General features: G+C 53.9%; 1 protein-coding gene across 1 annotated transcript; it reads left to right on the forward strand.

Moving 5' to 3' along the window:
- Nucleotides 1-4,181: 4,181 nt before the first annotated feature.
- Nucleotides 4,182-8,688, forward strand: LOC131727506 (protein phosphatase 1 regulatory subunit 12C-like; the record flags this gene model as incomplete). Its single annotated transcript, XM_059018919.1, is given in 5 exon segments — nucleotides 4,182-4,223; nucleotides 5,258-5,362; nucleotides 7,036-7,086; nucleotides 7,929-7,979; nucleotides 8,440-8,688. Coding segments are annotated over 5 exon segments (336 nt in total), but the record flags the coding sequence as incomplete, so codon positions are not given.
- Between the last annotated feature and the right edge of the window lie 2,576 nt (nucleotides 8,689-11,264).

Below are 11,264 nucleotides of genomic sequence, written 5' to 3' on the forward strand. Positions count from 1 at the left end.
ATGCTGGTGTGTGATGCTGGTTTGTGATGCTGGTTTGTGATGCTGGTGTGTGTGGTGCTGGTTTGTGGTGCTGGTGTGTGTGATGCTGGTGTGTGTGGTGCTGGTGTGTGTGGTGCTGGTGTGTGTGTGATGCTGGTGTGTGTGGTGCTGGTTTGTGGTGCTGGTGTGTGGTGCTGGTGTGTGTGTGTGCTGGTGTGTGTGATGCTGGTGTGTGTGATGCTGGTGTGTGGTGCTGGTGTGTGTGGTGCTGGTGTGTGTGTTGCTGGTGTGTGTGTTGCTGGTGTGTGTGTGATGCTGGTGTGTGTGGTGCTGGTGTGTGATGCTGGTGTGTGTGGTGCTGGTGTGTGTGGTGCTGGTGTGTGTGGTGCTGGTTTGTGGTGCTGGTGTGTGTGGTGCTGGTGTGTGTGATGCTGGTGTGTGATGCTGGTGTGTGGTGCTGGTGTGTGTGTGCTGGCTGTGTGTGTGTTGCTGGTGTGTGTGTTGCTGGTGTGTGTGTTGCTGGTGTGTGATGCTGGTGTGTGGTGCTGGTGTGTGTGATGCTGGTGTGTGTGATGCTGGTGTGTGTGTTGCTGGTGTGTGTGATGCTGGTGTGTGTGATGCTGGTGTGTGGTGCTGGTGTGTGTGGTGCTGGTGTGTGTGTTGCTGGTGTGTGTGTTGCTGGTGTGTGATGCTGGTGTGTGGTGCTGGTGTGTGTGATGCTGGTGTGTGTGATGCTGGTGTGTGTGATGCTGGTGTGTGTGTTGCTGGTGTGTGTGATGCTGGTGTGTGTGATGCTGGTGTGTGGTGCTGGTGTGTGTGGTGCTGGTGTGTGTGTTGCTGGTGTGTGTGTTGCTGGTGTGTGGTGCTGGTGTGTGTGATGCTGGTGTGTGTGGTGCTGGTGTGTGTGTTGCTGGTGTGTGATGCTGGTGTGTGGTGCTGGTGTGTGTGATGCTGGTGTGTGTGATGCTGGTGTGTGTGATGCTGGTGTGTGTGTTGCTGGTGTGTGTGATGCTGGTGTGTGTGTTGCTGGTGTGTGTGATGCTGGTGTGTGTGGTGCTGGTGTGTGGTGCTGGTGTGTGTGGTGCTGGTGTGTGCGATGCTGGTGTGTGCGGTGCTGGTGTGTGTGTTGCTGGTGTGTGTGATGCTGGTGTGTGTGGTGCTGGTGTGTGTGTGATGCTGGTGTGTGTGGTGCTGGTGTGTGTGTGGTGCTGGTGTGTGTGTGGTGCTGGTGTGTGTGATGCTGGGGTGTGTGGTGCTGGTGTGTGTGATGCTGGTGTGTGTGTTGCTGGTGTGTGTGATGCTGGTGTGTGGTGCTGGGGTGTGTGATGCTGGTGTGTGGTGCTGGTGTGTGTGTTGCTGGTGTGTGTGTTGCTGGTGTGTGATGCTGGTGTGTGGTGCTGGTGTGCGTGGTGCTGGTGTGTGTGTTGCTGGTGTGTGTGATGCTGGTGTGTGTGGTGCTGGTGTGCGTGGTGCTGGTGTGTGTGGTGCTGGTGTGTGTGGTGCTGGTGTGTGGTGCGTGTGTGTGGTGCTGGTGTGTGTGGTGCTGGTGTGTGTGATGCTGGTGTGTGTGGTGCTGGTGTGTGGTGCTGGTGTGTGTGGTGCTGGTGTGTGTGGTGCTGGTGTGTGGTGCGTGTGTGTGGTGCTGGTGTGTGTGGTGCTGGTGTGTGTGCTGCTGGTGTGTGTGATGCTGGTGTGTGTGGTGCTGGTGTGTGTGGTGCTGGTGTGTGGTGCTGGTGTGTGTGGTGCTGGTGTGTGTGGTGCTGGTGTGTGTGATGCTGGTGTGTGTGGTGCTGGTGTGTGTGATGCTGGTGTGTGCGATGCTGGTGTGTGCGATGCTGGTGTGTGTGTTGCTGGTGTGTGTGATGCTGGTGTGTGGTGCTGGTGTGTGTGGTGCTGGTGTGCGTGGTGCTGGTGTGCGTGGTGCTGGTGTGCGTGGTGCTGGTGTGCGTGGTGCTGGTGTGCGTGGTGCTGGTGTGCGTGGTGCTGGTGTGTGTGGTGCTGGTGTGTGTGGTGCTGGTGTGTGTGATGCTGGTGTGTGTGTTGCTGGTGTGTGTGATGCTGGTGTGTGGTGCTGGGGTGTGTGATGCTGGTGTGTGGTGCTGGTGTGTGTGTTGCTGGTGTGTGTGTTGCTGGTGTGTGATGCTGGTGTGTGGTGCTGGTGTGCGTGGTGCTGGTGTGTGTGTTGCTGGTGTGCGTGGTGCTGGTGTGCGTGCTGCGTGTGTGTGGTGCTGGTGTGCGTGCTGGTGTGTGTGGTGCTGGTGTGTGTGGTGCTGGTGTGTGTGGTGCTGGTGTGTGTGATGCTGGTGTGTGTGTTGCTGGTGTGTGTGATGCTGGTGTGTGTGTTGCTGGTGTGCGTGGTGCTGGTGTGCGTGCTGCGTGTGTGTGGTGCTGGTGTGCGTGGTGCTGGTGTGCGTGCTGCGTGTGTGTGGTGCTGGTGTGCGTGCTGGTGTGTGTGGTGCTGGTGTGTGTGGTGCTGGTGTGTGTGGTGCTGGTGTGTGTGGTGCTGGTGTGTGTGATGCTGGTGTGTGTGGTGCTGGTGTGTGTGATGCTGGTGTGTGTGTTGCTGGTGTGCGTGGTGCTGGTGTGCGTGCTGCGTGTGTGTGGTGCTGGTGTGCGTGCTGGTGTGTGTGGTGCTGGTGTGTGTGGTGCTGGTGTGTGTGGTGCTGGTGTGTGGTGCGTGTGTGTGGTGCTGGTGTGTGTGCTGCTGGTGTGTGTGCTGCTGGTGTGTGTGGTGCTGGTGTGTGTGGTGCTGGTGTGTGCGATGCTGGTGTGTGCGATGCTGGTGTGTGTGTTGCTGGTGTGTGTGATGCTGGTGTGTGGTGCTGGTGTGTGTGGTGCTGGTGTGCGTGGTGCTGGTGTGCGTGGTGCTGGTGTGCGTGATGCTGGTGTGTGTGTGATGCTGGTGTATGGTGCTGGTGTGTGTTGCTGGTGTGTGTGATGCTGGTGTGTGTGGTGCTGGTGTGTGTGGTGCTGGTGTGTGTGGTGCTGGTGTGTGTGGTGCTGGTGTGCGTGGTGCTGGTGTGCGTGATGCTGGTGTGTGTGATGCTGGTGTGTGTGTGATGCTGGTGTATGGTGCTGGTGTGTGTTGCTGGTTTGTGGTGCTGGTGTGTGTGATGCTGGTGTGTGTGGTGCTGGTGTGTGTGGTGCTGGTGTGTGTGTGGTGCTGGTGTGTGGTGCTGGTGTGTGTGTGGTGCTGGTGTGCGTGGTGCTGGTGTGCGTGGTGCTGGTGTGTGTGGTGCTGGTGTGTGTGGTGCTGGTGTGTGTGGTGCTGGTGTGCGTGGTGCTGGTGTGTGGTGCTGGTGTGTGTGGTGCTGGTGTGTGGTGCTGGTGTGTGTGGTGCTGGTGTGTGTGGTGCTGGTGTGTGTGGTGCTGGTGTGTGTGATGCTGGTGTGTGGTGCTGGTGTGTGTGGTGCTGGTGTGTGTGGTGCTGGTGTGTGTGGTGCTGGTGTGCGTGGTGCTGCTGTGCGTGATGCTGGTGTGCGTGGTGCTGGTGTGCGTGATGCTGGTGTGCGTGGTGCTGGTGTGCGTGATGCTGGTGTGCGTGGTGCTGGTGTGCGTGGTGCTGGTGTGTGTGGTGCTGGTGTGTGTTGCTGGTGTGTGTGGTGCGCGTGTGTGTGGTGCTGGTATGTGGGATGCTGGTGTGTGGTGCTGGTGTGTGTGGTGCTGGTGTGTGGTGCTGGTGTGTGTGGTGCGTGTGTGTGGTGCTGGTGTGTGTGGTGCTGGTGTGTGTGTGGTGCTGGTGTGTGTGATGCTGGTGTGTGTGTTGCTGGTGTGTGTGATGCTGGTGTGTGGTGCTGGTGTGTGTGGTGCTGGTGTGTGTGATGCTGGTGTGTGTTGCTGGTGTGTGTGATGCTGGTGTGTGTGGTGCTGGTGTGTGTTGCTGGTGTGTGTGGTGCTGGTGTGTGGTGCTGGTGTGTGATGCTGGTGTGTGTGTTGCTGGTGTGTGTGATGCTGGTGTGTGTGTTGCTGGTGTGTGTGGTGCTGGTTTGTGATGCTGGTGTGTGTGATGCTGGTGTGTGTTGCGTGTGTGTGGTGCTGGTGTGTGTGTGGTGCTGGTGTGTGTGGTGCTGGTGTGTGTGGTGCTGGTGTGTGTGATGCTGGTGTGTGTGGTGCTGGTGTGTGTTGCTGGTGTGTGGTGCTGGTGTGTGTGTGGTGCTGGTGTGTGCTGCTGGTTTGTGATGCTGGTTTGTGTCTCGTTTCAGATCGAAGAGAACGAGTTTCTGGATCAAACCGACTACAAGCAGGTGAGAGAAACACACACTGAGAAACACACACTGAGACTGAGACACGCACACTGAGACAGAGACACTGAGACACACACACACTGACACTGAGACACACACACTGAGACAGAGACACAGACACGCACACACTGACACTGAGACACACACACACTGAGACACGCACACACTGACACTGAGACACACACACACACTGAGACACACACACACACTGAGACACGCGCACACACACACACTGAGACAGAGACAGACACACACTGAGACACACACACACACACTGAGACACACACACACACACTGAGACACACACACACTGACACTGAGACACACACACACACTGAGACACGCACACACTGACACTGAGACACACACACTGAGACACGCACACACTGACACTGAGACACACACACTGAGACACGCACACACTGACACTGAGACACGCACACACTGACACTGAGACACACACACACACACACACACACACACACAGGACCAGGCTGCTGAGCTCAGGGCTGTGATTTCCGAAGCGTCTCTCCTCCTGTCTGTTTTAAACCGAGTTTAAAAAAAAAAAAAAACCTAAACCCAGCCAGCCCCCCCGTCCCGCGAGAGAGGGTCCGGCTCCTCTCAGGGGAGTCCAGCGTGACCCGCAGGGCGACCGCGGGACCGGACTGCAGCGCTGTCTCTGCGGGGGCGTTCTTCACATTCAATCGAGTGTGTTTGCTTATCAGGGTGTGTCGGGAAGCCAGTGGTTTGGAAGGAAGCCAATCTGACTCCCTCCCTCTCTCCTCCTCCTCTCTCCTCTCTCTCTCCTCTCTCTCTCCTCTCCCTCTCCTCTCTCTCTCTCTCTCTCTCTCTCTCTCTCTCTCTCTCTCTCTCTCTCCTCCTCTCCTCCCCTCTCTCTCTCTCCTCCTCTCTCTCTCTCTCTCTCCTCCTCTCTCTCTCTCTCTCTCTCTCCTCCTCTCTCCTCCTCCTCTCCCTCTCTCTCTCCTCTCCTCTCCTCTCCTCTCCTCTCTCCTCTCCTCCTTTCTCTCTCTCAGTTGTATGAGGAAGTCCTCGTTGTGAATGAGAAGCTCAGGAGTGACTTGCAGGAAGCTCAGCTGCATCTGAACCAGAACAAGCTGTGTGTGGAGCGAGCGACACAGGTGAGAGTGTGTGTCTCTGAATGTCTTCCCCCTCTGTGTGTCTCTCTGAATGTCTTCCCCCCCTCTCTCTCTGTCTCTCTGAATGTCTTCCCCCTCTCTCTCTCTGTGTCTCTGAATGTCTTCCCCCTCTCTCTCTGTGTGTCTCTCTGAATGTCTTCCCCCTCCCTCTGTGTGTCTCTATGAATGTCTTCCCCCTCTCTCTGTGTGTCTCTCTGAATGTCTTCCCCCTCTCTCTGTGTGTCTCTCTGAATGTCTTCCCCCCCTCTCTCTCTGTGTCTCTCTGAATGTCTTCCCCCTCTCTCTGTGTGTCTCTCTGAATGTCTTTCCCCTCTCTCTGTGTGTCTCTCTGAATGTCTTCCCCCTCTCTCTGTGTCTCTCTGAATGTCTTCCCCCTCTCTCTGTGTGTCTCTGAATGTCTTCCCCCTCTCTCTCTGTGTCTCTCTGAATGTCTTCCCCCTCTCTCTCTCTCTGTGTCTCTCTGAATGTCTTCCCCCTCTCTCTGTGTCTCTCTGAATGTCTTCCCCCTCTCTCTGTGTCTCTCTGAATATCTTCCCCCTCTCTCTGTGTGTCTCTCTGAATGTCTTCCCCCTCTCTCTGTGTCTCTCTGAATGTCTTCCCCCTCTCCGTGTCTCTCTGAATGTCTTCCCCCTCTCCGTGTCTCTCTGAATGTCTTCCCCCTCTCCGTGTCTCTCTGAATGTCTTCCCCCTCTCTCTGTGTCTCTCTGAATGTCTTCCCCCTCTCTCTGTGTCTCTCTGAATGTCTTCCCCCCTCTCTCTCTCTCTCTCTGTCTCTCTGAATGTCTTCCCCCTCTCTCTCTCTCTCTGAATGTCTTCCCCCTCTCTCTGTGTGTCTCTCTGAATGTCTCCCCCCCTCTCTCTCTCTGTGTCTCTCTGAATGTCTTCCCCTCTCTCTGTGTGTCTCTGAATGTCTCCCCCCCTCTCTCTCTCTGTGTCTCTCTGAATGTCTTCCCCTCTCTCTGTGTGTCTCTGAATGTCTCCCCCCTCTCTCTCTCTCTGTCTCTCTGAATGTCTTCCCCCTCTCTCTCTGTGTGTCTCTGAATGTCTCCCCCCTCTCTCTCTCTGTGTCTCTCTGAATGTCTTCCCCCTCTCTCTGTGTGTCTCTCTGAATGTCTTCCCCCGCTCTCTCTCTGTGTCTCTCTGAATGTCTTCCCCCTCTCCGTGTCTCTCTGAATGTCTTCCCCCTCTCTCTGTGTCTCTCTGAATGTCTTCCCCCTCTCTCTGTGTCTCTCTGAATGTCTTCCCCCTCTCTCTGTGTCTCTCTGAATGTCTTCCCCCCTCTCTCTCTCTCTCTGTGTCTCTCTGAATGTCTTCCCCCTCTCTCTGTGTGTCTCTCTGAATGTCTCCCCCCTCTCTCTCTCTGTGTCTCTCTGAATGTCTTCCCCCTCTCTCTCTGTGTGTCTCTGAATGTCTCCCCCCCTCTCTCTCTCTGTGTCTCTCTGAATGTCTTCCCCCTCTCTCTGTGTGTGTGTCTCTGAATGTCTTCCCTCTCTCTCTGAATGTCTTCCCCCCCTCTCTCTGTGTGTCTCTCTGAATGTCTTCCCCCCCTCTCTCTCTCTCTGTGTCTCTCTGAATGTCTTCCCCCCCTCTCTCTCTCTGTGTCTCTCTGAATGTCTTCCCCCTCTCTCTCTGAATGTCTTTTTGCTTCCTCTCAGATTCAGGAGTGTAATGCAGAGAGACCCGCCCTGCTGGAGCTGGAGAGATTCGTGAGTCACTTCATTACAATAGAGCCGCAGCCCCCCCTGCTGGCGGGGAGGGGTATCGCACGCCACACTGCACACGTCTCCACACAATCCAGAGACACGCTCGTCCGATCAGGGTGAAACTCAACATATTGAGAGGATCACAATCTGGGGGCGTGTGTGGAGGCTGGCTGTGTGTGTGTGTCTGTCTGTCTGTCTGTCTGTCTCAGTGTGTGTGTCTGTGTGTGTGTGTGTGTGTGTCTGTCTGTCTGTCTCAGTGTGTGTGTCTGTGTGTGTGTGTCTGTCTGTCTGTCTCAGTGTGTGTGTGAGTGTGTCTGTCTGTCTGTCTCAGTGTGTGTGTGTGTGTGTCTGTCTGTCTGTCTCGGTGTGTGTGAGTGTGTGTGTGTGTCTGTCTCAGTGTGTGTGTGTGTGTCTGTCTCAGTGTGTGTGTGTGTGTGTGTCTGTCTCGGTGTGTGTGTCTCAGTGTGTGTGTGTGTCTCAGTCTGTCTGTCTGTCTGTCTCGGTGTGTGTGTCTGTCTGTCTCAGTGTGTGTGTGTGTGTGTGTGTGTGTCTGTCTGTCTCAGTGTGTGTGTGTGTGTCTGTCTCAGTGTGTGTGTCTGTCTGTCTCAGTGTGTGTGTCTGTCTGTCTGTCTGTGTGTGTGTGTGTGTGTGTGTGTGTGTGTGTGTGTGTGTCTGTCTGTCTCAGTGTGTGTGTGTCTGTCTGTCTGTCTCAGTGTGTGTGTCTGTCTGTCTCAGTGTGTGTGTGTCTGTCTGTCTGTCTGTCTCAGTGTGTGTGTGTCTGTCTCGGTGTGTCTCTCTGTCTCGGTGTCTCGGTGTGTCTCAGTGATTCTGTTTTTTTTCTGCAGGAACGCAGATCTTTAGAAAGAAAAGCCGCTGAACTAGAAGAGGAACTGAAGGTAAAACCCTCCCCTCCTTCCCTCCCCTCCCCTCCCCTCCACCCCCTCCACCCCCTCTCCCCTCTCCTCCACCCCCTCTCCTCCCCTCCACCCCCTCTCCCCTCCACCCCCTCCCCTCCCCTCCACCCCCTCTCCCCTCCACCCCCTCCCCTCCACCCCCCTCCCCTCCACCCCCTCTCCTCCACCCCCTCCCCTCCCCTCCCCTCCTTCTCTCCCCTCCCCTCCCCTCCACCCCTCCCCTCCACCCCTCCCCTCCTTCCCTCCCCTCCCCTCCACCCCCTCTCTTCCTCTCTCTCTCCTCCCTCCTCTCCCCTCCACCCCCTCTCCCCTCTCCCCTCCACCCCCTCTCCTCCCCTCCACCCCCCTCTCCCCTCTCCCACACCCCCTCTCGCACCCCCCCTCTCTGTTTAGGGTCATTAGAAACAGTTTCTAACCCCCCCCCCCTCCTGCCCCCCCTCAGGTCCTGGCTGATCTCAGAGTTGACAATCAGAGATTGAAAGATGAGAACGCAGCCCTGATCAGGGTCATCAGCAAGCTCTCCAAGTGAGCAGCAGGGGGCGCCCCCGTGCGCTGCGATCAGCCCCCAGTGTCCGTGCCGTTGAGTCTGTGCCATTTCAAGATGTAGATATTTATATGATCTGAGATTATGTGACTCTGTGGTGATTTGCTGCGACGATGTTTTCTGTCAAATAAATGAACAAAAATTTTACTTCACGCGCCCGCTGTCAGACAGCGGCCGCCATTTTGAGAGTGTCATTCTTTATTGGATTGTCAAACAGCGTCGGCCATATTGAGAGTGTCATTCCGTTTTTACATTGCATTCCTTTTTGTATTGTCCAACTGCGGAGGCCATTTTGTATGTGTCACTATTACACTGTCAACCAACGGTGGCCATTTTGAGAGTGTCATGTTTGCTTTGTCAGAGCGCGGCAGCCATTGTGAGTGTGTCTGTTGCTTTGTCAGAGCGCGGCAGCCATTGTGAGTGTGTCTGTTGCTTTGTCAGAGCGTGGCAGCCATTGTGAGTGTGTCTGTTGCTTTGTCAGAGCGTGGCAGCCATTGTGAGTGTGTCTGTTGCTTTGTCAGAGCGTGGCAGCCATTGTGAGTGTGTCTGTTGCTTTGTCAGAGCGCGGCAGCCATTGTGAGTGTGTCTGTTGCTTTGTCAGAGCGCGGCGGCCATTGTGAGTGTGTCTGTTGCTTTGTCAGAGTGCGGCAGCCATTGGGAGTGTGTCTGTTGCTTTGTCAGAGTGCGGCAGCCATTGGGAGTGTGTCTGTTGCTTTGTCAGAGCGCGGCAGCCATTGTGAGTGTGTCATGACACACTCACAATGGCCGCCGCACTGACAAGGCAACCATGTTTGTTTTTATAATTGCCAAAAACGTGTTTGTTTTGTTTTGTTTTTCCTCTTTTAAGACGGTTCTTTGTTTTTTTTTTTTGCGTTGCGCAAGATGTTATTTTTTTGCACAGTTTTGTATTAAAAAAAAAAAAAAAATGTGTTTCCTGAACAAACTGAAATGTGGACTTTTTATTATTGAGATGTTGTTTATTATTATTATTATTATTATTATTATTCTTGGGAATATTGTATGTCTTATAATGGCTATAGCGATCTCTCCTCTCTCCTCTCTCCTCTCTCCTCTCTCCTCTCTCCTCTCTCTCCTCTCTCTCCTCTCCTTCTATCTCAGACCCAGGAGGAGTGGTAGTATGTTTTTCTCATCACCTCTCCTCTCTCTCTCTCTCTCTCTCTCTCTCTCTCTCTCTCTCTCTCTCCTATCTATCTATCTGTGCACACAAACTACAAAACACACGCAAATAAAATTCTAGCGGCCCGCACACGCGGTTCAGGCTCTTGAGTGGGCGGGGCAGGGGGCGTGTCCGGACCTGCGCACAGCTCTGCGATTGGAGGAGCGCTTCCTGAGCGGGCGGGACGCTGCACAGGGCCGTGCAGAGCTGTGGCGCGGTCCTCGCTGGCTGTTTTATTTTGAATGGTCTCTTCCACGCTGTATTCAGCCCTGAGTCACACATAAGAACAAAGTTTACAAACGAGAGGAGGCCCCATTCAGCCCATCTTGCTCGTTTGGTTGTTAGTAGCTTATTGATCCCAGAATCTCATCAAGCAGCTTCTTGAAGTATCCCAGGGTGTCAGCTTCAACAACATTACTGGGGAGTTGGTTCCAGACCCTCACAATTCTCTGTGGAAAAAAGTGCCTCCTATTTTCTGTTCTGAATGCCCCTTTATCTCCATTTGTGACCCCTGGCTCTTGTTTTTCAGGTTGATAAAGTCCCCTGGGTCGACATTGTCTATACCTTTTAGGATTTTGAATGCTTGAATCAGATCTCTTCTTTGTTCAAGACTGAACAGATTCAATTCTTTTAGCCTGTCTGCATACGACATGCCTTTTAAACCCGGGATAATTCTGGTTGCTCTTCTTTGCACTCTTTCTAGAGCAGCAATATCCTTTTTGTAACGAGGTGACCAGAACTGAACACCTCGTCCCGCAGTTCAAACAGCCCGCTTTATTACACGAAGGGATGGGATCGTTCGCCAGGTTTACCGGTCACATCAAATTGCATTCGCTGCTTTCCCGCGCCACGTCATCACGCCGGCTAATACGCACACCTGTCTGTAACCTGACCGATTGAACGCACCGCTGCTTTCCCGCGCCACGTCATCACGCCGGCTAACACGCACACCTGTCTGTAATCTGACCGATTGAAAACCTACCGCAATGAGAACGGGAGCGAGTCGCGGGGTGAAGCGCTTTTTAAAAAAAAACACCTTTTTATTTTAACGACTTCATGTTTTTTTTTTTTTTTTTTGACTGACTATAATTAAGTAACATTTCAAAGTAAAAAAAAACAGGTGTCCTACATTGGGAGTTTGGTTTCTGGTCTTCAGTTTCAGCTGACTGACTCCGCGGCTCACTCGCTAAGCCAGCCGGACACGTTTTTCAAAACTCGTTTTGTGATTTTGTTGACTAACAAGATAAAATCAAACTTGTTTGTCACTCAGATGCTGCGAGGAAAGAGACGCGTGTCGCCAGTCACTGTGAGACGCGGGCGCCGTACGTACGCACGCACGCACGCAGGTGTGTTCAGGTGCTCAGAGGTGAAGGTAAAGGTGAAGTACAGGTTAAACATTTCCTGCCTTTACTTCCCAGCTGCTTTTAAAAGTACAAAACTCCACCGGCGTGCTCGTTAAGATAACACAAGCAGAATAGACAGGTGTATTTGGGCTGTGTTTCATGGCGCCATTCAAAATATAACGATTAATAACGATTTAAAATCA

The sequence above is a fragment of the Acipenser ruthenus genome, unplaced genomic scaffold (genome assembly GCF_902713425.1).
Source record: "Acipenser ruthenus unplaced genomic scaffold, fAciRut3.2 maternal haplotype, whole genome shotgun sequence".
Lineage (NCBI taxonomy): Eukaryota > Metazoa > Chordata > Actinopteri > Acipenseriformes > Acipenseridae > Acipenser > Acipenser ruthenus.